The sequence below is a fragment of the Telopea speciosissima genome, chromosome 3 (genome assembly GCF_018873765.1).
Source record: "Telopea speciosissima isolate NSW1024214 ecotype Mountain lineage chromosome 3, Tspe_v1, whole genome shotgun sequence".
Taxonomy (NCBI): domain Eukaryota; kingdom Viridiplantae; phylum Streptophyta; class Magnoliopsida; order Proteales; family Proteaceae; genus Telopea; species Telopea speciosissima.
Window position 1 is genome coordinate 54,774,632 of NC_057918.1, and position 25,155 is coordinate 54,799,786.

General features: G+C 39.7%; 1 protein-coding gene across 1 annotated transcript in view; it reads right to left on the reverse strand.

The window, feature by feature from the left end:
- The window catches only part of LOC122656258 (integrin-linked protein kinase 1-like), a 146,887-nt gene that overhangs the window by 72,299 nt on the left and 49,433 nt on the right, over nt 1-25,155 (reverse strand). Inside the window, exons 5-6 of the mRNA XM_043850740.1 lie at nt 15,559-15,644; nt 4,513-4,633 (exon numbers count right to left, since the gene is read on the reverse strand). Coding sequence (XP_043706675.1) covers nt 4,513-4,633; nt 15,559-15,644 — 207 coding nt within the window. The remainder of the gene's footprint in view (nt 1-4,512; nt 4,634-15,558; nt 15,645-25,155) is intronic.

Consider the following 25,155-nt stretch of genomic DNA (forward strand, 5'->3'; position numbering starts at 1 on the left):
ACTTAGTTTCTCTCCAACTCAAGGTGAGTGGAATTTGGCTTTGTTTGAGAGTGTTTATTCCTTCTTTTTTGTTTATGCTTACTGCACTTGTCCATTCATCATATTAGAAGTTCTATTCATGTATGTAATAGCTTTTCTTTGGATTAGATGTATACATGTTGTAGGTTTACATTTCATATTGCATATGTACATTATTATCGTGATCTATAAAAGATATGGTTGAGAGATGATGTTGGAACTGAATACTTTACTAGCTACTACTGAATCATATGACATCCATGTTAGAAATGCATATGGTTAGGTAATCATAAACCCAATGCTACAACCCTTGCCAACAGGGTGAGGTGTTGGATAACCCATGGTAGGTCTGAAGGGATGATTCCGGAATGCCATTCACTGTCCTAGGTCCGAAGAGTATTTCCAAAATGGGGTAAACAGTAGGGTTAAAATTTGGGGGTTCGCTGGGGTCCGATGCGTAATTCCAGAACGGGCGGGTCTCCATCGTAGCAGAGTGGTATTCTTAGGGTCCGATGCATGATCCCGAAACTGAGGATATCATACCTGTTATAGTAGCATTTAAACCTCATGAGATTTAGATCTATTGCTAGTTGCATGCTTAGACTTAACCCATGCATCATGGACTATTTGCATTTGTTTGCATGTTTTTCCTCGCTGGGCTCAGTGAAGCTCATCCCCACGGATATATTTTTTTCAGATACTATGGCTAGTTGTGAGGAACCAGGTGTTGGATTTGATGCTGCTTTGGACTTCCACACCGATGATGGTCGTGCGGTGTAGGAGTTTGAAGTGCATAATCTCTGAACTAAATATAAGAATCTCTTGTACTTGCAAAACATAGAGACCTTCATATCCCTTATTTGAATAGGATATACCAAGATACACAGAGCCCCGAGCAACCAACCCCTCACAAGAAGCAGTGGGAGCCACCTCCATCATGAGGTTAACAAAGCTTGAGGTAAATTTGATCAGCTCAAATCACAAAGCCACTACGTCATACTCTGCGGCACCCCCACCCAAGCAGGTGGCAGTACAACCTTCAACTCCCATTGTGACACGGCAAAATCCGTCGCCGCAGCTGTTCCAAAGACAGACGATAATTCTCAAATCTAGAAATGACCCTAAGTACAGTATTCTCCTAATTGCAAAAAGCAGGACTCATAAGTGTTGCCCCCCCCCCCCACAGGGTGATTCCAAATCCCCTACCTCATTGGTACAATCCAGATCTCTTTGGCAAAATCATGCCCAGAAGGGGCACTCCACTGATGGTCGCATCCCTCTTAGACATGTAATCCATGATCTGCTAAGAGGCCAGAAAATTTGAGTTGAGGCCTAGACAACAGTGATCAGATATGATCACCAATCCCTTTCCTGCACATAATACTGTCAATGTGTTGCAAGGGGATATGTTAGGGTCAGATCCCACCTCCTCCATTAGGTCAGTGATGTCCCCACTACTAGGAAAGAAGCATCTAACTACACACGAATACAGAGCTTTGCTCGGACCTTTGACCAAAACTGATAAAAACACCCTGAAAACATGTCCTCTGAAAAACAAGATTTGGCTAAAGCTGATCAGGAACACCTTTTGGATATCGAGTGTGAAGAGATTATATGCTTGGCATTCGAGGATGTCTCGGATGACAAGGAATGTATATTAAAGGAAGAAGCATGGAGAACTTGGTACCAAACTGGAGAGTTGCCATTAGATGGGATAGCAGACCATCCGCCACATGGTTTTGACCTCAATACATTGCCTTCACCACCTCCATATCCCCCAGCAACTCCTGGGGCAGCCTTATCAGGGATACCCATACAACCATACCATTCACCATCATACCATCCAAGTTCACCCATACCATCCTACCTTTCACCATTATATCATCCAGGTTCATCACCATTCCATTCACCATCATACCATCCAAGTTCACCCATACAATCATACAGCTCACCATCGTACCATCCAAGTTCACCTCCATTACCTCTTCATAGAGTCTCCTTGGAAGAAACCGTCCCCAAAGCATATGGATCTCAACCACTTAACTTTTGGGGGCTCAAAAGGTCAACTCCTCCTACATAAGATCTGGATGCTCCATCGATCCATCCCTAGTTTGTGAGCAAGAACCAATTCCAATGGAAAGACTTGGAAAGACTTAGGACGGTGGACAGCATTGTGACCGCGGCCAAGATATTGCTTCAGGGAACACAATGGGCAAACTAGACTTCCTCAAGGATGGCATAAAGAGCCTAGGGCGGAATGCATCCTTGGCAAAGTTTGGTTTCACCAATTATGAGATTGGGCACCTGATTTACAATGAGGCTCTAGACACCCATAAACTAACTGATGATGATGATGTAGCAGCACTAGCTCAGGATGTCACACTGAAGGTTCCCTTCTGTCAAGACTCCTTTTGTTTCATTTAGCTTGCTAATGTAATCTCAACTGGTGTTCTCATTCCACCAATATCTATCAATGCAATCATTCGTTGTCAAACATACATCTCTTCTTACGTACCCTTCAGGCTTGAACTATGTCCGACCTGATCCGTATTTAGGGTACGTATACAGCTTAGCGAATATCTCACTAAGTTCGGTCTCCCCATTCTATTTCAAAATACATCTCCTTTTTACAAATTCCCAGGTTCAAACTATGACCTGATCCCTATCTAAGGTACATGGGCAACTTGGCACGTACATCGCATAGTTCGATTGTCCTCATCTATTTTCAAAATCATTTGCATTCCTTTGACCAAAAAAATTAAAAAAATTAAAAAATTTGGTCAGCTCTGCTTCCGGTTGTCTAAACTTTAATAGTAGAAGATCCCAAGCTCTCCATACATCTAATCCCTCTCCAATGAGCCTGAAGCTAAGAAGGGAATCTCATCCATAGTTCAATATCTCGCGATATATCGGTATCTCGGGCCTACCGAGATATCCGAAATATCAGAAATATACCGAAATTTTGCCGAAATAAGGTATTTTTTCTGCCATATTTTGGTACTCCATCTCGATGGGTTTTTGGCCATATTAAGGCCTGATATTTCATGTACACCCTTATTTAAGCTAAATCAACACATTTAAACCTTCATATTGCAAAAAAAATGAACTCAAAGTGGTGTTTTGGGTTTGCCCCCTTGATTGACTGTATACGGTCGGACCCTGATGTATAAAATAGTTAAATACATATTGTTTAAGTACTAAAAGACATAATAAGAAATTTAAACAAAGTAATGAAACAAAAATAAAGTCAAATGTAGCCTTTAGTTTAAACTTTAAAGTTTAAACTCATAAAGTTAAAAGTGCATAAGTCATAACTCATAAACTTCATAATAGTCAATAGTTCAATACTCAATACACAAAGTATTTCGGAAGCCCATCTCGTCTCGGTAGTGTCGAAATTACCGAAATTTCGGCAATATATCGTGAAATTTTGTACCATGATCTCATCGCATGAAATCCATCAAGGGAGGTCATCTTTGACCTCTAGTTCCCTTTAAATAGATCCCAACTTCGGAATCTGCTAGTATCCCCATTGAGCCTTAGCCTTTTCTTTGAAAAATCATGTAACCCTTTATCCGCATACCCTCCTGCTTTCTATATGCCCAACTAGCTTCTAGGGCCTGATCAGGAGATATCTCCATACTGAACCCAATGTTACAAGGGCAATAGGGGCAATCTCAAAAAACAAGGAGAAATAACAAAGGAGAGAGATAGAGAGCCCCAAAGGGGAATCAGGAATCAAAGAGATCTCAACGATCTACGCAGGGAAATTAAAACTCAACTCATCTACTCACTCCCATGCACGCCGCTCATCGGGATCAAAGAGAAAAGTGAGAGGGAGAGACTAGGCAGGAGAATTGTTTCAACAATCCCTCCACTCCAGCTAAAGCAACACCAATTGCAGGGTGTCTGATTTCCAGGTTGTTGGCCTTCTCCTTCTCCTCCTTGCTCAGGTACTGTAGGGGTCCAGTATTACTCTTAATAGTTGAATCTTACAAAATACGGTTGGACACCCATTTGACTGCTGGATCATTAGTTCTTATAAATCTCTTCAAGGTGATAATTCTGTTTTCATACTTTCTAATTCCAGTTTCAGGTTGTTTCTCCCAATCCCCCCATTGATTTAATCTGTAATTTTTAGCATTCTATCTGCATAAAAGGACATCCATTCGATGGGAATATCAGCCTTATCCAGTGGTTTAGTCTCAAGTTAAACCTTACCAGTCATTCCCTACTCTGTTGGTCTGTCCATATGTTCTGTGTGTTAGTTCATTGCAACCCTGATTTGCTACAGGAGTGTTAGTGTTGTTCTCTTGCAGGCTAGCCTTCTACATTACTCTCATATTTTAAAGATTACATTGGTATGATGATAAGATCCTGAATGACTTTAATCAACTCAAAGAAATTCCAAGGCATCTGCTTCATTGAACAAATTTTCTGATTGAACCAAGTGTTCTTAGATAAAAAGAAAAGGAAACAAAAACACATGCTTACTTTTGGATGGTACTCTGATACAATCATCATTGGTATATTTTGTGTAACAGCTCCAACAAACTGCACGACATTAGGATGTCGGACCTTTTCTAACAGTGTGAGCTCCTCTTTGAAAGCATTTCTGCCAACAAAAAAGGGGAAATATAGGAAAAGAACCAAAAGGATGATAAATTAGAAACTTTAGTCCTTATGGATAGCCACTGACTTGTAAATGAAACACTATCAAAAATTTATGAACTCAGTAACAAGCAGTTACAGTAACCATTAACACTGTAGAATTTTATCATTAGTTGGTAATTGGTATAACCATTTTAACATTCCTATTATAGGAAAAATTATAATCCACTCACAATTTCTTTCACATAGAAAAGCAGATTATACTGCACAGACTGGAGAGTCGTATAACAAAAACTTTACAAAGTCTATGGTCCATTGGATTGTCGTTTCAAATTGCAAATTGCAAATTGCAAACTCCAAATCCTTATATTATACTTTTTATAACATGGAGCTGGCAGATTTTCCTAATTGACAAAGAAACCAAACTTTCAGTGCAACCACAAAGTAACAACAACAAGCTCCATCGATCATCATATTTTTGATAGATATCATCCAGAAATATTTTGTTAATAAAAAATAAATGACATGACCCTTCCGTCTTATTGGATACAGCACCCTAATTTGTATAAAAGAGAGAAACGACATTGGAGTAACATGCTACAAGATCCAGTTGGAAGCTAGAAGAAAAATAAAAGCAAAGCCTCTGGAGAAACCAAAGAATGGAAGACTATTTCCAATACATGCTCTCAGAGTCCAAGTGGTGGCAAAGGTACAAATTTCTTCATGGGAATGGAGGTTAATAATTATTGTTAGCTAGTGAAAACCGTTTTCAGCTCACATCTATTATATAAAACCCCGTAGACCTACACCAACTTAATCATGTGGTCCCAAGTACAGTTCATATCATTTAATTGGAGAGTTTGGAACCAAGGAATATACAAAACTTTGACGGAATCCCCTCGGTGTGACATCTATGATTTAGATTTGACCCAGAGAGCAATGAGGACTATCATGACAGCTAAATTGCATACTCCCAATTTTTTTACCTTTTTCAAACACTGTGACTAATTTAGAACAGATGTAACCAGCAAACAACCAAAGAAGATGATGGATGAAGAAGAAAGAAGAGATCGGGGTACAGGAAAGCTAGCCGATTGGAAGAAAAATAAGTACTTCCAAGTTCCATTTGGCAGCAATGAATTGTATTTGTAATGACAAAATATTGGTATTTACAAGAAGCACCTAGTCACGTGTATTTACACAACCCCAAAGTATGAAGTAATTACAACACTACTCCCCCCCCCCCTCTGAGGCTAGGCTTTATAATACTACTACTTATAAAGTCATATATTTTATTTTTCCCTTTCCATAGATACACCTTTACAGCTTGAGCCCACAGTAGATAATTAGAAGTACCACTGAGTCTTATAGCGGTGATTGAACATTAGCAGTATCAACAAGAGATTTTGAATCGCTGCTATGGCGAGAAAAAGAAGTGGTTGGTCCCATGCACCATGCCTGCTGCCTGCTCTTGTCATGCAGGCTCTCCATGCTGAATAACATGGAGGCTGTTTTCTTTTGGCAAAGATGGGGAACACCTGCATCCAAGATGAAACTTTAGATTGGTAGTAAAACATCGATTCTTCTGTTGAGGCCCAATTCTATCACCCATGACATAGATAAAAAATCTCACAGTAGAAAAGGAAAAAAGGAGAACTCTAGAACCAGCACAGAAAGGCTGGAACATATATGCAGAATCAGAAGTCAGCAACTAAAAAGCAAGACATGCAAACTGCAGCAAGAAGAACAGCGGAGAACAGATCAGATTAGATCTGAAATACGCAGGAACTCATAACATAGAGCAAGAAAATTCAGTTCTGATGGAAGAATTCCAGCCACAGGAAGGGGGGGGGGGGGAAGCAAGAAATTCTAGATCACAGGAAATAAACTTACAAGAATCAAGAGAAAAATCAAGATTAGAGTCAAAGAATGTCTGATCTTGCTAAAATTCTGGTTGAAGAACAGATTAATGAGAAAGAACAGCTCTGTAAATCTTGAACACGATATGATGGCTTGTTTCTCAGATATAGAGAAGACACAGAAATAAGAGGTTCCCAAGAAACTGCATAAAAGAGATCTGATTATCCCAATGAAGATCAATATTCAATATTCAGTCATCCAGAGGTCAGATCTCATAAATAAAAGCCATCGCAGTAGAACAAAGACAAACAGCAAGATTGCTGCACACACAACAAATCTTCCGTGAACTCTCAAAACACATTTTAGTAAAAGGAACAGGACTGATTATACCTGCTCTGACACCATGTGACTGAAACGGAACAGATGTATACCAACAAACAACCAAAGAAGAAGATGAAGGAGAAGAAAGAAGAGATTGGGGGACGTGAAGAGCTAGCCAATTGGAAGGAAAAGAAGGTTTTCCTATCGGCGGCAATGACTTGGAATTATAAAGACAGAAATATTGGTATTTACAACAAACACCACCACCTCATGTGTATTTAAACATAACCTCAAATTAAGAAATAACAATTATAAACCTAACCCCTGCGGCTAGGCTTTATAATATTACTACTTGATACTTTATTACTTAACAAACACCATGACAAATTTCCAATTAACCAACAAACTATTTAAATAACTGGAATATGAGAAAAGCCAACAAACTTAATAAAGTTTGATCTTATGGTGAAAATTGAGGGATATGTGCCTGCTTTTTCTTGGTGACAGAGTGTTGGTTATCTCTGTGCCCTGTGGGGTTGAGGTTATTGGGTACCGCTGTTATGGTTTCTCTATTTTTGTTTTCTCATAACAATTGTCTTGTCAATCCCCTACTTCCCCCCCCCCCCCCGAAAAAAAAAGTTTCTTTCTTAAATTTCTATTACTCATTCAAAATGAGCCATCAAATTACACAAAAAAGTCCAAGATTATATATATATATATATATATATATATATATATATATGAGACCATCCATGATTTGTCCTTTTTTGTCTTTTTTAATTTGTACTATGAACACATCGACCTCATTTACTCTCAAAAAACCTTTTCATCTAATTTTCAAAGTTCAGATTCTCCCAACTATGAACTTCAGATTGTACCAAGGTGCTCAAACCAGACTGTTTGCAAAGATTTTTTTTTTTAAAGACGGCATTCCTTATGAGGAGAAAATGAGTACAGATTTCTCTATTAGGGTTGGTGAGCTGGAATTGCTAGGGTGGAATATTTTGGAAAGGCATCCTATTGGAAGGTTATCAATTTACAACCAGCAACTCCCCTCACTGACCCCTGGATGTGATGAGATTTGTTAGGCTGAGCAGATAAGATACTAACAAGGGAGTCAACCACCAATTTGAGTCTGTTAGCAAGGGATGAAAGCCTTGGTGAAACGGTTAAGTTGCGCTATTGCAACCTGTTGTTTGCAGGTTCAAAACTTGTAAATAGCCTCACTTGCTTCGCAGGGGGTAAGGCTGTATACATTTGCCCCTCCCAGACCCTGCTGTAGCGGGAGCTTCGTACACTGGGACGCTCTTTTAGCCAACACTTTAGAAATGAATTTGTACAGGAGATTGCAAACGGCTATAGGACAGAAGTCAGCCATCAAAGAGGCACCTTCTTACTTACGGATGAGGCAAAGGGAAGTATGGTTGATCCCTTTGATCTGACTGGGGTTGAAGAAAAAACTTTGCAGGGCTTTGATAAGATCCACTTTGTTAATGTCCCAAGAAGCTGGGAAAAAAAACCCATACTGAATCCGTCCGGAACGGGGGCTCGGTTGGCTTGTGGGAGAGAACAGCAAAAAGGATTTCCGACTCAGATGGGATGTTCTGGAGAATACCCTAAAGGGAGAAGGGAATAGTTTTATTGGAGACCATCAGGAATGGATTCAAAAGAGGAAGAGACAGAGGGTCGAAAAAGCCGAACAAAGTAGTCAACTGCTTCAGACTTGATTTCATCAACCTTAGAGAGGGAGGAACCATTTCTAGACACAAAGGCGGTAATGGAGTTAATATTGGAGCTAGCTTCCATAGTTCCATGGACCTATGAAAGTAAGCAGAGTTGGAATCTCCAAATCTCCACCCATTTAATCTGGGACTTCTGTCTAAGAAAACTTTCCTCTTAAGCGAAAAAGGAGAGAAGATCCGAAGAGACACATTTCTCTTCATCAGAAAGAATCATTATGAACATCAGATTGGAGCCTTAACTGGATGTCTGAGAGCTTGGCCTTGCAATCAGAAACCATGGAAGAAATATTACAAAAGGAAGAGGAGTTCCACACTTTGAGGGCACATTTAACATTCTGAAGCTTGTGGACAAAGGATATGAGGGGAGTGGAGTGGTGGTGGACTGTCTTAGCCCAAGCTTCAGCAACAATAGATAGGAAATCAAAATGGGAAGATCACATGCCAAAGAATTTGAAGGGTTTAGGGCCAAAGGAAAAGGAAGGTTGGATTAGGATTGTGATGGGACTATGATCGGAGAAACTAGGGGGTCAAAAGATGCATGGGAAGATGGAAATAAGGTTAGCTAGGCCTCATTGACTAAAACTTGGTCAAGTTTACAAGCAATCCGAGAGGTACCACTTCTCCTATTGTGCCAAGACAATTCCAGCCCCAACCTTTTTTAGATCATTCATACAAATCATGGAACAAGGTCTCCCAAGATCTCTGTGGAAATATCTCGTTTTTTTGGGACTCCAAAACGAAACCAGGGACGAAATAAGAAAGATACATCGACTCGTCCAAGATCTCGGTTTGATCAAAACCAAACCAAACCAATGTTATAAAAGTTACTTATCTCGACCGAGAGCAGTCAAAATCTCGATTGGTCTCGGTCATCTTGCTGTTTTTGGCAGAGAGTTCCAAAACTGGCGTTCATCACCTTTTTCGGTGGAAAATCGCCGGACGCGAAGATACTCGTGGAAACATCGAACTTGGCAATGGGAAGCCTAAGATAGGGTACCTTCAGTATGTTGATGAGTCCACTTTTTTGTATTGTATGGAAGAGTACATGCGATTCTTCAGCAACACTATGACATGGGAAGCCAATGTGTCACAGACAGAGGCTAACTTGCTTCGGCAGAGTTAAGCGAGTTCTCAAGGTTTTGATCCAGCATGGCACTCATTTGTGTGATAGAATTGGAATGATGTATTAATATTTGGTATTAGAATGATGTATTAGTATTTAATGTATTTTAGAGGTGAGAAGTGACTCAAGTGAGAACGAAAGAGCAATTGATAGAGCTCTATGTTAAGATTGATGTATTTTATATTTTTACATTTCTAATGCTTATTTAAGTTATTTTAATTAATTATATGCTTTCTACTACTAAATTATGTGTAGAATAGGGCCTATTAGAGTAGCCTACCAACCTAGGGTCTGAAGTCAAACTACTACTTGGACTTTGATTTTTCAAAATTTGATAGTGCCATTGTGTTTAAATGGCCAAAAATAGGCTGTATACCAAGTTTCATGAACTAACTAGGTCAAAACACACCAAAACCAAGCACCAAGTTCAAAAAAAATGCACCAATTAACCAAGATCTCAGCCAACTCGGTTTTCTGCCTGGCCGAAACCAGGTCCGAAACCGAGACCTTGAACCATGATACAAATGTCCTCAAGACACTCATTAAAAGCGTCAACAGAGGAGTCCAAAAGACGGTTACCTCCTTTCTTTTCATGGAAAAATCTAACAACAGTGAAGTCCCCCCCAAGGCCCAGAGGAGAGGTCCCGCTTGAAGAGCGATGCTGCGAAGATCAGTCCACAAGGCGGTTCTCTCTACAGGACAGTTAGAGGCATAAATCGTCGTGAAAAGAAAGGGGTGATTTCAATGGGAATCAGCAATTCTGGAATGAAGAAACTGGGAAGAGGGCAGGAGGAATTGGAGGATGGCGGGGTCCCTCCCATAGGCAGCCATTGGGATGGTGAGAATAATTTGAACAAAAGGACCAAGAGGGAGCAATGGAGGAGTTAACCCAGGCGGCATTCTGCTCTTTGATTCTAGTTTCAATGAGTCAGCAAAGCCCAGCATGCAGGGCTTTGGTGCGGGATCAGACTTCGGACTGCTTGGAAGAGGAATTGAGGCCTCTAGTATTCCAAAGAACACAATGATTCATTTTAAACCAAGAAATGGAGGACAGCAAAGACTCACCAGAGCCGGGATGAGCAGATGGGAGAGCCAAATTGGCCTAGCAAGATGAAGCAGCAGCGCTAGCACGACAGCAGCGGTGATATTCCTGGAGGGGGGAGTTTGCAGCCTAGGAGGGAAGAGAGAGAATGGGGCCTCGGTGAGGAGAGTGGTTGACCATAGAGGGGATAGATGTTGACGGGATTGGACTCAGAGAGCAGCAGTGATGAATGGGAGCTAGAGCAATATGGGAGTCATCGGGTGCAGAAGGAGGGTGAGAAGTGCACCAAGCAGATGGGTAAGACCCAACACCAGGGAGGGGGCAAAGTCCGAAATAAAAGACCAGATGGTGGAGGGATGGACTGGGGAAGGCAGAAGAGGTTGGAAAGAAGTATTGGTAGTGGGCCCAAAGGATGGGCCAGAAGTATGGGTTGGTAGTTAGATGGGCCCAACTCGAGAAGGGTTGGCACGAGAGGTTAAAATGGTATCACTAGTGGGGGGGCCCACAGGAGGGGGGAAGGGTGAAAGGGTAAGAAAGGTGGAAGGGGTTGGTTCAATGTAGTTCTCGAAGGTTTAGACGCAGAAGCAGAGAAGCAGATGGGAGGTCACTTTCAACTTGTGCGACAGGCTCAGACAAAGGGTTCAAGGAGAGAATAGTAGGAAGGTTTGGGGTTTCGAGCATCAACAAAGAGGAGGCGCCAATGAATTGAGTACAAAGGGCAGCCATTGAAGAAGAGGTGGCAGAGAACAACAACAAAAGGGGAAGTGATAGTATTGTAGATGACAGAGCTGAGAGCTTAGATTCTATTTTGTCCAGCGGTTCTAGACAAGTGAGGGACCAGTGATAAGATGGTAGAAGCAGTTGCAGAGTCATGGCCACTAGGGAAGGTCGAGGCGGAAGCTCTCCGGTAGTTGGAGGTACCTAGGCGATGGAGACATACCCCTAATGGGAGAGAAGATTCCAGCAGGGGAGGTGGAGCTATGCTGGGCGATGGTGGGGGGGGAGGAGGGTACAGAGAGGAGATTGAAGTTTGGAGGCCAAAAGAAGGGTTTCCCAGGAAGGCAGTAGGAGAGGAAGGCTCAGCAATGGCCGAAGACTGAGGAGGAGGGTCCTTCGAAGCAGGTGGCTAGGAGGGCAGGGTAGCAGAAGTGTCACAGCGGGAAGGACATTTTCCAAGAGGGTGACTGAAGACCTATATTCCAGACAGTAGGGGCATTCAATCAAAACAAACAGCTTGCTTGAAAGAGAAGCCCTCATCGTCAACCACAGAGACGAAAGATGGGAGAGGGGCTTCAACAATGACTTCCACACAAATTCTACTGAATGCTAGGTGATCCATCTTCTTGGTTCTTCCATCAGAGTATAGAGGTTTTCCCAACATAGATCTAAAAATGCTCAAACCTTCCACACACCAGAAGTGGAGTGGGAGACCAGGAAGGGTGATCCAGAGAGGGATGGAACTAAGGTCAACCCTGTTGAGGAGAAGGTAACGATCCCATTGTCGTAACAGAATCAAGTTACGGCTGACATTCCAAGGGCCACCTTCAAGAGCACATTCCTCTTATCCATCTCTTCCGAGAATTTGAATATGAAGAATCCATTGTCCATGAGGTATGTCTCTAGATTACACTGCAATTTCTATTGGTTGGAGAGTAAAGCTTGACAAGGTTGAAAGGAGGGCGACTGCCTATGAAATGACCAACAAGGCAGTTCATCCACTTCAGCACTTCCTAGTCTAGGATACCTGAGGGGTAACAGGCCACCAAGATTCCCTCAAGGGTAAGTGGCACAAAGTAAAGGGAGAGGCCATCCCCTAAAGGTGATTTAGATTGGCCAAATAGGGAGGACCACACTAAATCACACACGGGAAGGGGAACTGGGGAGGAGCGGGGGGGGGGGGGGGAGAGTGGTGGCAGCACCACCCCCGGAAGGCTGGGCATGGCCGGGGTGGATCAGGGTTTAGGCGAGGGTTCAGGCGCCTTTTATAAAGAATTTTACTATCCTAGAGCAGATGACTTGCCCTCTCTCTGGTTTATCTCCCCATATCCCCTCTTTTCCTTTGTCACCCCCATCTCCTCCCCCTTTTCCTCATTTCTTCCTTTCTTTTCCCAGTATTACCATATGGCAAGTTGGCAACTAATCACCTAGGTATTCAAGAACTGCCTTGTCACCTAGCCTTGACAACTACGCTAAATAGGATACTCTGTCTACTAATTTTGTTAGGAAAGTAGAAACTATTTTTTTCTTTTTTTAATTCATTTTATCCTCGAATCTGAGTTGTTTCTGGTTCTTAACTGGGGGAGCACCAAAGTGAAAAATGGACTTCCATCTGCGGGATGCCACTAAAAGCAACGCCATATGCCACATCAATCCCCTTAAAAAATAATTAAAAAAAAAATAATCAAGTTCTGTAGAATCTCAGCTCCCCATAGTCGTCAACAAGCTTCCCTTGTGATTCAATGATGAAATTTTGTGCAACACAAACAAAAGAAGATAATCAGCAAATAACAGTAACTCACTTAGTGAAGAACTAACTTTGGCACCAAAAACTGCAGGCAAGCTTGTGTTTGGTGCCGTTTTTTCTCACATCTGGATGGAGCAGAATCTTCTAAGATGGACCTCAAACTCTCGTGCTTTTGATATGATTTGGAAAGCCGTCTTCTTCGATGTTAGCTCCAGACTCCCCATGTTGCCTCACCATCCTCTTGTAGATTCCCCAAGGAACAGGCACATTGTTGTCTCCTGGGATTTACCTGTTTCCCTGTTTCAGCCTCCTGACCCTTCTTCTTAGGACCAGGAGTTATGTATAGCTCTCCCTCCCCCCTTCTTCTCCCCTCTGTGTATTCCCCCCCCCCCCCACTTTTCCCTCCCCGTTTTGGGGTTTCGGTAATGAATTATTTACTCACCCCAAAAAAAAAGAACTTGGAAGCATGAAATCGTGTTGCAGAAGAAGGATTAGAAATCCTAGTACTGCTAAGACTGACAGATTGAGATTCCACCAAGAAAGGAAATTAGTATTATACAGCTAAAATAAATAACCTATGCGGAATTTATCAAAGTCTAAATCTATTGCATATAGCCAATGTGCATGATAACAAAAACGAAACTTCAATGTGCAAAATTACAGAGCCTCAACAAGAGCAGGCCCTTGGACCACAATGATTGAATAAACAAAGCTCATGCTTTAACTAACAAAAGGTAGTAACTCATTATAATGCTATGACAGGTTAAGAGTCAATTATGACTATGACCCAATAGAAGGGTATTAAGCTCAAAATATGAAAAACATCATTGCCATCCACCTCTCCCCTCCCCCTCCGAAATGAAAATCAAAGAGAAAAGATTGTTATAAGTTAAACAATCTCCACACCCAAGTACCCAAGACAAACTTAGTTGCCACTATATTTTAATATTTTCAATCCCATGGGCAAGGGAGACTTTATGTGCTCCTCACACAAAATCAACTAATTTTTGTAGTTTTCTATGATACATCAGTTACCTTTAAAACATAAGTAAAACTGTTTCTACAACCTTAGCAAACTTTCTGACCTTCAAAAAGTACCAGTTGTCATTCTCTTGTATACAAGTATCCACTCTTGAAGACAAAACAAATCATTTCAATCAATTGTAAGAGCAAGGTTGCTAAAGTTCCTAGGCAATGGACTTCCAATCGCTTGAATTGTGACCTTATTAAAATTTATAATTTAGATTAACTTCATGAACAAGGTCATTAAATCTCCTCGGGAAAGAACTTCTATCACCCACATTTTGTACTGCACAATTTATGGTGGTGGCCACTGACCAGGGAAGGTGGTGGAAATGATCAAAAGGCTAGTGAAGATGAGGAACCTGGGGCCTTTCCATAATGTTACAGCATAAAAAATGATGTTTCATTTTTTCTTTTGATAAGACAAGAAAAAGAAAAAACCCAGCAATCTTGCATGTATCTCACCAACCAACAGCATTAAGAAACACGAGGATGAACAAGGTGGGAAAAATAAATAAATCGGCTGTAAATATGCAGCAATAAAATGTGTAGTACAGACCCGAAAGCCAATCGATCTTCACGTAATCAACTCTATTTAGCTAGAAACAGTAAAACAATCAAACTTTATAGAACTTAGCAGTAAACAACTCTTCAAAACAATTTGGGGATCAGATTACAGAGAATCTGGTTTTTCGTGCAAATATTTAGAAATAAGGAATTTTGGGAGAAAATTAAACAATGGCATTGGCTGGCATTTATCAAGGCAGCAAAGTAGTCCTTGATGCTCAAAGTCAGGCCACCTTGAATATCAAGGTGCCTAAGACAAAGGAAAGAAACACTATATAATATTTGACTAAATAACTAAGAAATATATTAAGAACTATACAATATATAACTATATAACTACACTAAATAATTACAAAATATGGTTCAGAATGAAATATATGGCATTCGCCTAGGTCCGCAACTAGGCAAAACCTAGAGTAGAGGCAATGGTGGCTAGCCATTGCCTCAGTGCCATGACTACTATGTTGGTCACAATAAGTGATTCGATGCAGTTGCATGGTCTAACAAGAGAAGTGGGAGAGAGGATGTAAATTAAGATAGCCTAAGATATTGGTTATCCAGATTCATGGAACCAACTCCTAATAGTTGGGCTGAAGATTATAAAACATTGACAATGATGACAATTTAACGTGTACACATGAAAAAAAAAAAGGATCTGACTATCATTAAGAACCATATGTAATTTACATGCATTTGGTCTGATACCATTTATAACATGCTTTTGAGAATCTAAATAAATCGTATAAACAGCATATATAAGTAAAGAAAGGGCACGGTGAAAAGTTACATGCTGTCTGGGTCTGAATAACAGTCCTTGTCAAGTATCTTTACAGCAACCTTTGTCCCGTTCCATTTAGCAACTTGATATGTTCCCTATTAAGATAACATCCCATAAAATAGCATTATGACTCTAAGACAGAGAATTATTAATAGAGCAAAAACAAAATACATGTTCAATTTTTAAAGGAGCCAAAAAAACACAAAGATGATGCGATTGATGTCATACGTCTTCAACCTCTAAATATGTAATCAAATGCTTACAAGGATGGCAAGAAGATTTATTAATAAACAAAGCTCAATACATGCTGATATAGAACTGATGGCTGCCAACATCCCCAAAGATTAAAAAAAAAAAAAAAAAAGAAACAAGTTTAATAAACCCAAATACAACCAAATGAGACACAATATCAAAAAGAAATTAAAAATATTATAAATGAAGACCAAAGTTTCTGCCTTGCTACATTTTTCTCTCGTAAATTAGATAAACGATCTTTAATTTGGTTTTTTGAAGTGTTTATTATTACTTGTTACTTCATTTGGGCTGTCAGAAACAAAGTTGTTATTGGATCAGAAAAACCCGATCCTATGTGGGTAGTTATCCAGGTTCAGCGTTGGTTAGTTGATTTAAGTTTAACCACCCCCCCCCACCATTTCATCCCATGATGTATTTTTTTCATAGCTCCTGTGTTTTCTTCTTTACCAAATCTTAGTTATCCTGTTTTAATTTGTGCAGGATACCAGATACCAGGAGTAGATATGGCCGGATGGTCTTTTATTTTTTTGCTAGATGGCAGATTTATCTTTTTGGCTGTGCAGGACATGTAATATCTTCCACTCTTATGGAACCAGAATTAGTTAGTATCCAGACAGGTCTTGACCATGCTTCAAGTATGGGGCTGAAGATAAAAGAAGTATGGTGCTCGAATCAACAGATTACTGATATTCTTCCATCTGCAACTACATCTCCCAGGCCTTGGAATATTATAAAAGACTTGTTATATATCAATAGTATAGGTCAAAATGTCTCCTTTCATAATAAGGGAGATTCTTTTTGTATGGTTATTGCCCTTAACTTAGCTAGACATGGGCAATCTAAAAACTCTGTATATATGTCGGTTTCTTAAGTTAACATTTTCTTTTTTTATCATAAAATATAAATAAATAAATAAAACCCAAGTAAAACCTATTCTAACTGTTTCTTTTTTGCTACATGAATCATATTCACCCACCCACCCCCCCCCTGCAGTTGATAATTACTCCTCCAGAAAGTTCACTCCAATTCAAAGAGAAAAATACATATTCTTTTATTAGATGTCCCCTAAAAAGATTCACAGGCATACATGTACAGGACACACAAAAAGAAGTAGAAAATAAAGGAGGAAATGAATTGGTAAAGAAAGTTGTAGGATCGAATGGCTCCACCCAAGAGGGGGTGAATTGGGTGATTAACTTTTTCTTCTAAAAAGCTTGACTACTTTCAAATAAAGGAAAGATGTAGGGAAATAACCAACAAAGAGACAAGCAATTTAGAGTGGTTCGGACCAACCTGTCCTATGTCCACTACCTTGATCATGGACCAAGGATTTCTCTACCATATGATTCTTTTCCTAGACAAGAATCAAGCCCTTACACCAACTCAACCAAGCCACACAGGCCCAAAGGATTTCCTACCCAGGTCAAACAGACCAAGGATTTCTCTCAAGCCACACAAGCTTCTTTTACAACAAAAGTGGCTTCTTCTTTCAAGCCGGATGACTGTAACCTTTTAAGCATACTTTGATCAATTACAAGATGCTTTCTTTAGCACTCCACACATTGAAGCTCTTGTATCAGCCCTTCTCAACTTGATCTTCCACTTGATCTCAGTCACAGGCATGGTACAAAATTTCGCGAAATATCGCCGAAATTTCGGTAAATTTCGGTAATTTTGACACTACCGAGACGAGATGGGCTTCCGAAATGAAAAAAGTTCAAATTTCGGTGAAATTTTGGTAAATTTCGGCGAAGTATCAGTATATTTCGGTATATCTCGGTATATTTCATAGAAATATTGTGTATTGAGCAGTATATTTCGGTAAATTTTGGTACATTTCGGTATATTTCGGTAAATTTCGTAAAAATACTTTGTGTAAGTATTAAACTATTGACTATTATGAAGTTTATGAGTTATGACTTATGCACTTATGACTTTATGAGTTTAAACTTTAAAGTTTAAACTAAAGGCTACATTTGACTTTATTTTTGTTTCATTACTTTGTTTAAATTTCTTATTATGTCTTTTAGTACTTAAACAATATGTATTTAACTATTTTATACAACAGGGTCCGACCGTATACAGTCAATCAAGGGAACAAACCCAAAACACCACTTTGAGTTCATTTTTTTTGCAATATGAAGGTTTAAATGTGTTTATTTAGCTTAAATAAGGGTGTCCATAAAGTATCAGGCCTAGATATGGCCAAATACCCACCGAGATGGACTCCCGAAATATTGCAGAAAAAATGCAATATTTCGGCGAAATTTCGGATATTTCGGATATCTCGGTAGGCCCGAGATACCGATATATCGCGAGATATAGTACTATGGTCACAGGCTCACAGCAGCAGCAGTAGAACTTTCTCAAGATGATCTTTAAAATGAAGCACAATAGCTCTTCTCAAGATGATGATCAACTTAAGCTCTTGCTCTTGCTGTTTTTGCTTGTTATTGATCTGTTTTACATCAAGTGACTCCATCCTTTTACAGACAAACAAACTAGCCGCTAGAGTCAAGCTAAGCTTCTCCGTTAACATTTGAATTCATCTTTCATTCCCAAGAGAAACTAGCTGTTGGAGAACCACTAAAACATCAAATTAGTTGGAAGTATTAATCTGTATTAGTCTTCAAGATTCAACTAATGATTTCCAAGAAAAACTACCTATTGGAGCTCCTCAGCATCAATGAAGATGTTTAAGAGTTTCACTCAAGTGGTTATAGTCCAAGTGGTCATAAATGATCAGTCAAGGACTTTCCAACTTCTTGACCATGCAGCATTAAACACTATCGCACAGAAGATCGTGTGACAGTCACGGAAGAACATGGCCACAGAGACTTGAGATGGTCAATCTCCGACATGAACAAAAGATGGTCATGGAAGACCATGACATCGTCTGTCTAAGATGACTTAATCTCACAAACTCTCAGACATTCATGGAAGATCACACAGAAGACTGCAGTAGTCGTCCGCGGACAGTTAACATTATAAGCTCGGTTGTTCGTGAGTTCAGGCAGAGAATATTTTGGATCTGCAATTTTTAAGCTCGATCGTCCATCCCTGTTCATGGTCTTTTGTGAACAACAGACTTAGACTTCTTTATAAGTCAAACCACCTAGTTTCTTGATTTTTCCATTTAAGTCCATTGTGATGTCATTTTTGGGTTTTTCACATCTTTTTTATCATATACAATAGGATTAGAAAAATATTCCAATTTAATCAAATCCTAATGCCTTGACTTGAAGGAATCTTCCATTGGATGTATCATTCAGCTCCTTGATTTTTCAAGCACACGGAAGACCGTCTTTAACAGTTCTTTCAAGTTTCAATCAACATGCCTTGTTCTTTCTTCAATTATCCACTTCAGCACCATGGGTACCATCTATCTCTTAGCACATTTAGCACACACATTAGTATACCCAAAACACACATCACACCATGAATTAAAGTATCGCACCGTATCGAATCGGCCGATACGTATTGATATCGCAGGGTATCGACACGATACAATGAGATGCGTATCTTTTTCTGGAAAAAAATGGTATCGATCAGTATCGCATTGTATCAGCCGATACAACTCATATGATATGATACAATACGATACGATACGATTGATACATACCGATACTCTCGATACGACTGATTTAAGGGTTGAAAAAAAAATTAAGTATTGGTATGTATCACATCGTATCGGCCGATATAGTGCGATACATACATTAAAAGGCACATGTGACTTCAATTCATAGTTCGAGAACTCACGAGATCTCGGTGAGTTTCTCGGTTTTTTTGAGAAGCCGAGACGAGATGGAATACTATACTCAAAAGTGTAAGATCTCATCGAGATCTGGGCGAGATCTCAGATATCGGGTCGAGATCTCGGGTTGACCCATTAAATGACCCATCTACCACTTTATTTACTTACCTAACTCGACGGAACTCGACATATCTCGGTTGAGTTCTGTCCAAAGCTCCCAAAACCACTCTCTTCTTCCCCATTTGAAGCTTCTTCTTCATTTTACCTATGGATTTCAAGACTTGAACTTCGGGAGAGGTGATTCAGCTGCACATTTGAAGATTCAACCACACATCTTCAAGATTCATCACAAATTTGAAGGATTTTTCAAAGGTAAACTATTTTTGCCCAAATCTATTTTTTTCAAAAAAAATTGTTCAATCCATGGTAGATTCATGTCATTTTAAGATATGTTACATAACTTTGGACGATCTATCACTTGATGGAGTCCGAATTTTTTTCTGTTATTATTTTTTTTATTATGATTTTTTTGGAAAAAGAAATTGAAAAAAATAGGATGAATAGTGATTGTTTAGAAGTGATTTTTATGTATGTTGGACAACTTTGGATGCTCTACAGTCTCATGGAGTCATTTTTTTTTCACCCATTAAAAAAATTATTTATTTTTCAGAATTAATAAATATATTATTAAAATTGTAAAAAAATATATAATATTAATAAAAAATACCTGTTTTTGTTGGAAAATTATGCACAACATATGTACATAATGTCCAACTTCAAATGGTGTCAAATACATCATTACATTATAATATTTTATACTTTAAGGTATAAATATTTTTAATAAAAATTATAAATTTTATTTTTAATTAAGAAATAAATACTAGGGTTAGGGGATAAATAAGAGATAGCTATTTGATTGTTCTAGTAGCTTAACATTATGTTTAATAGTTACGAATACAATACTTTAAGTCTTTAATACATTACTTTAAGTCTATAATAGTTACTAATACATGTTTTTTTATGTAACAGTGTAAAGAGTAAGACAACTGGTATACAATAGGGGACCATGTTGATATAACATGGCAACATGGAGTCTCGATGTCTGAGGATAAAAAGATGTCCAAGTGTAACTATTGTGGAAAGTTGTTATGGCTGGTACAAGTAAGGACGTTGTCTCATGTAGAAATGTTCCGAGCCGAGTGAAAGTGGTTATGGCCCAACACTTGAGTGGAGGACGAGCAAAGAAAGCTGAGAGGGAAAGACAACAAATAGAGTTTGATGAGGCAGTGCTAGAGAGGCTTGGTGTAGAGATCCATAGAGGAGATGATATTGAATATAGGCCTACACCTGGTGAGTTTGAATCAGAGGTTGAGTGAAGAATTCACCAGCAGACTTTGGCAGAGAGTAGACAAAGTTTGCATTATGAGAATATGAGAAGATATGAGCAGGCAAGAGGAGCTGGTGGATCTGGCTCATCTGCACCAGTGCAACAAGATGAGAGGAGGAGAAGCACTGACACAAGATAGATCCCACGGCCCCCAACCCGACCACGAGCACATTCCCCAGATCCCATTTTTTAGCAGGATCCATCTATTTTTAGGCAAAATACCTACCAACCAACCATCCCACAAGTGTTTGGTGGTAAACAAGAGGAAGCACGGGAAGCCTTAAGCAAATTCATGTTATACAATGGCATTTCAGCTAATGTAGCACAAGGAACATACTTCCAGGCATTCCTTGACACTGCAAGGAGGGCTGGCCCAGGATGGAAGGGGCCTTCACCACACGATTTATATAATGTATATTTGCCTAAGGAGGTAGAGGAGCTGAAAAAGTACATTGAGGGTCTGAAGCCAAGGTGGGAGATGTATGGAGTTACCCTTATGGCTGATGGTTGGACTAGACCTACTAGATAGTCCATTATCAATTTCATGGTGAATTGCAATCATAGTACTATATCTCGCGATATATCGGTATCTCGGGCCTACCGAGATATCCGAAATATCCGAGATATCGCGAAATATGACCGAAATATTGCATTTTTTCTGCAATATTTCGGGGGTCCATCTCGGGGGGTTTTTGGCCATATCTAGGCCTGAAACTTCATGGACAGCCTTATTTAAGCTTAATAAACACATTTAAACCATAAAATTGTAAAAATGTGAATTCAAATTGGTGTTTTGGGCTTGCACCCTTGATTGACATACGGTCGCCGACCCTAATGTATAAATAGTTAAATACACATAGATTAGGCAGTTAATATTTAATAATAGTATTTAACTTCATCACATATCAAGTTAAAGCCAATACACATTGATGAGTGCCATGATTCTCATAAACTCCATAATATTCAATAACTCGCTTAAAGCCTTAAAGGCAATACACTAAGTGTCAAAGTTAGTAAGTCACAAGACTCGCAACTCGCAAGTCACAACTCACAAGTTCATAGATCAATGAAATCACAACTTAAGTTACAAATTACAAGTGCTAAACTGCTAATAGTAGTTGCTGTGCCTCCCTGGATCAATCCCACTCATGCCTCGCTGGAGTCGACGTCCATTGCTCTCTGTTTGAAGGACATATGTGGACCACGGTATAGAATCGGAGAAGAAACGAGTGTAGTCATCCACAAGTGTCACGTAAATGGAATCATCAACATACGTAGGTAACCTATCCTAGGATATAAACTAGGGTTACCAATCGATCCAGTCCGTGAAGAAGATGATCCACTGTGATATGATGTTGGCGCCGGCGCAAGAGGCGATGGCATTGGCTGCATGTATGGCTGGTGAGGTTGGTAGTTAGGTCCGCTAGGGTATGCAAAGATGTTATTTACAAAAGATGATCCAGTATGTCCCCGGGACTGGGATCGTAGTCATAGTCCCCTACCCCACTAAACTGCCCATATGATGATGATCCATATCTATATCCATCGTAAGGTTGTGATGCACCATAATCCGATGCCAATGGAGTGGTATGTGCGAAAATTAAAATAATTATTTAAGAGCAGAAAAATAAATCCGACACCGTGAAGCCGTAGATCGGCCATTGGTGTCTAACATATATTTAATTCATTACCATCTAAGTCATATTACCCCTAATTATTTCCTATTTTAATTGTAGGAAAATGAATTTTTAAAACCAGAAAAAAAAAAAAATACATATGGAAAAAAATTTGAATTGTGAGGCTATAGATCGGCCTCCGGTGTCTAACATATATTAATATCATCACCATCCAACAAAATTTGTACATAGTCTTTTCAAAAAAATAGTTTTAGAGGAATAGAATTTACCTTAAATAGTGGAAAAAAGCTTGGATGATGAGCTTAGATGACCCTCCGATGAGTTTACCGGCGAAAATCCGACAACAATGTGCTTGAACAATGGCTAGAGTGTTGGATGAGAGCTTGGAAGAGTGGAAGAATAGGCAAAAGACTGAAATTCCTTAGCAAATGCAGCTCTCGGTCGAAATATGGACCGAAATTTGCGAAATATTGTATTAAAGCCCCCCTTCACGTGACACTTTAAGCCAAAATACCATATTTCGTCGATATCTCACGAGATATCGAGATATTGTCGATATCTCACGAGATATCGTCGATATCTCACGATATCTCACGAGATATCGACGAAATATGGTATTTTTTCATTTCGACCTGATTTCGCATCTCGGTAAGCTCGAGATATACGAAATTAAGCGATATTTCGGCGAAATATCGCGAGATTTTGAACCATGATTGCAATGAGAAGACAATATTCTTGAAGTCTGTCGATGCATAGAAGCATGTCAAGGATGCATCATACTTGTATAAGGAATTGAAGCTAGTGGTGGATGAGATAGGACCAAAGAACATTATCCAAATTATGACGGATAACGGTTTTAACTTTAAAAAGGCTGGAGAGAAGTTGATGAACAAGAAGAGTAACAAGATCCGCCTCTTTTGGACTCCATGTGCAGCACATTCCATTTATTTAATGTTGAAAGACATAGGGAAGAAAACTTTGGTGGTAGGTGTGGTCAATAGGGCAAGATAAGTAACCACTTTTATATATAACCATGGTTATGCTTTACCCATGTTGAGGGAAAAATGCAATGACGATTTAGTAAGGGCTGGTGTCACTCGATTTGTCACCAATTACATTGCATTGAAGAGCTTTCAAACGAAGGTGATAGGTCTGAGGTCTATGTTTACAAGTGAACAGCGGTTTGGTTAGTATGGGTCTAATTCAGAAGAAGGGAGAGTAGCACAACATACCATTGCAAGTGACCAATTCTGGAAGGACTTGCATAAAGTTGTTGCCATATTAGAGCCAATGGTGGCCTAAGGATGGTTGATACAGAGAAGAAGCCTACCTTGCCCCACATTTATGCTACCCTTCAAAAGATGAAGGAAATGGTCAGAGCTGCGATACCCCGGAGTGCAAGGTTATACACTAACATCATTGATGCCTGGTGGGAGAAGCACTTGAGTCATCCATTGCATAAAGCTGGTGAGTTCAACACTTCAACATACTTTACATTTTATATGAGTTTTTACATTATGTCACTAACAAGTTATATTCTTGGTTTCCACTTTACCAGCATACTATCTGAATCCAAAGTATCAGTACTTGCATAATCTTGGGCTAGACACAGAGTAGTTAGTGGTAGTTCAAAATGTTATTGAGAAGTTGGAGCTCAATGCCAAGACACAAGCTGAGTGCAATGATGAGGTGAGAGTATGGGACTTGGTACTTTGGTAGTAAGTAAAGGAATGTAATTACTAAGTAATAAATGCTAATGTCTCTAACAATGTTTGAAATTTGAAATAAAAACAAATCCAAAACTTCAGAGAGGCCTCAACAAGTTTCAGTCGAAAAGCTACAGTGGAAGGTAGACAAAAGTCAGACCCTGGTAGGTGGCATGGCATTACATTTATGAATTATATTTTTATTCCTTTAGAATGTATATATTCTTAATATTATATATTTGTATGCAGTCGACTGGTGGGTGATTTATGGTACAAGTTCACCCAACCTAAGGAAGATAGCAGTGAGAGTGCTCTTACAAACTTGTTCATCCTCCGGATGCGAGCGCAACTGGAGTACATTCTCATTGATCTACTCGAAGAAGCGGAATAGATTGAGTAGCAAACGACTGTAGCAGCTAGTGTATGTGCATTACAATATGAGACTAAGGATGAGGCATATACGTGAAGGAAAGGACACCAATGATAAAGAACCCATCGAACTAGCCAACATTTTCCAAGACTCTGATGATGATGAGGATCCCCTATTCCAGTGGGTGAGGGATCGTAGTACACCATATATGGATCAACCTGGGGGTAGGCGGTAGGCCCGACCCCACCATTGCATTCGTAACTGGTATAGATGTTGAGGACTATATGTCGCAAGAGGGGCGTACACATTCAGAGTTACCGAGACCTTTTAAGGCTGCAATAGGAAGTGTTGTTGATGATGATGATGATGATGATGGTGGTGGTAGTGATGGTGATGGTGGTGATGGTGGTGATGGTGATGACCCTGCTAGTGGTGGTGACATGCGAAGTGGTGGTTATTATGATGATCGTCATGAGGGGATGCGCGATCAGTACTAG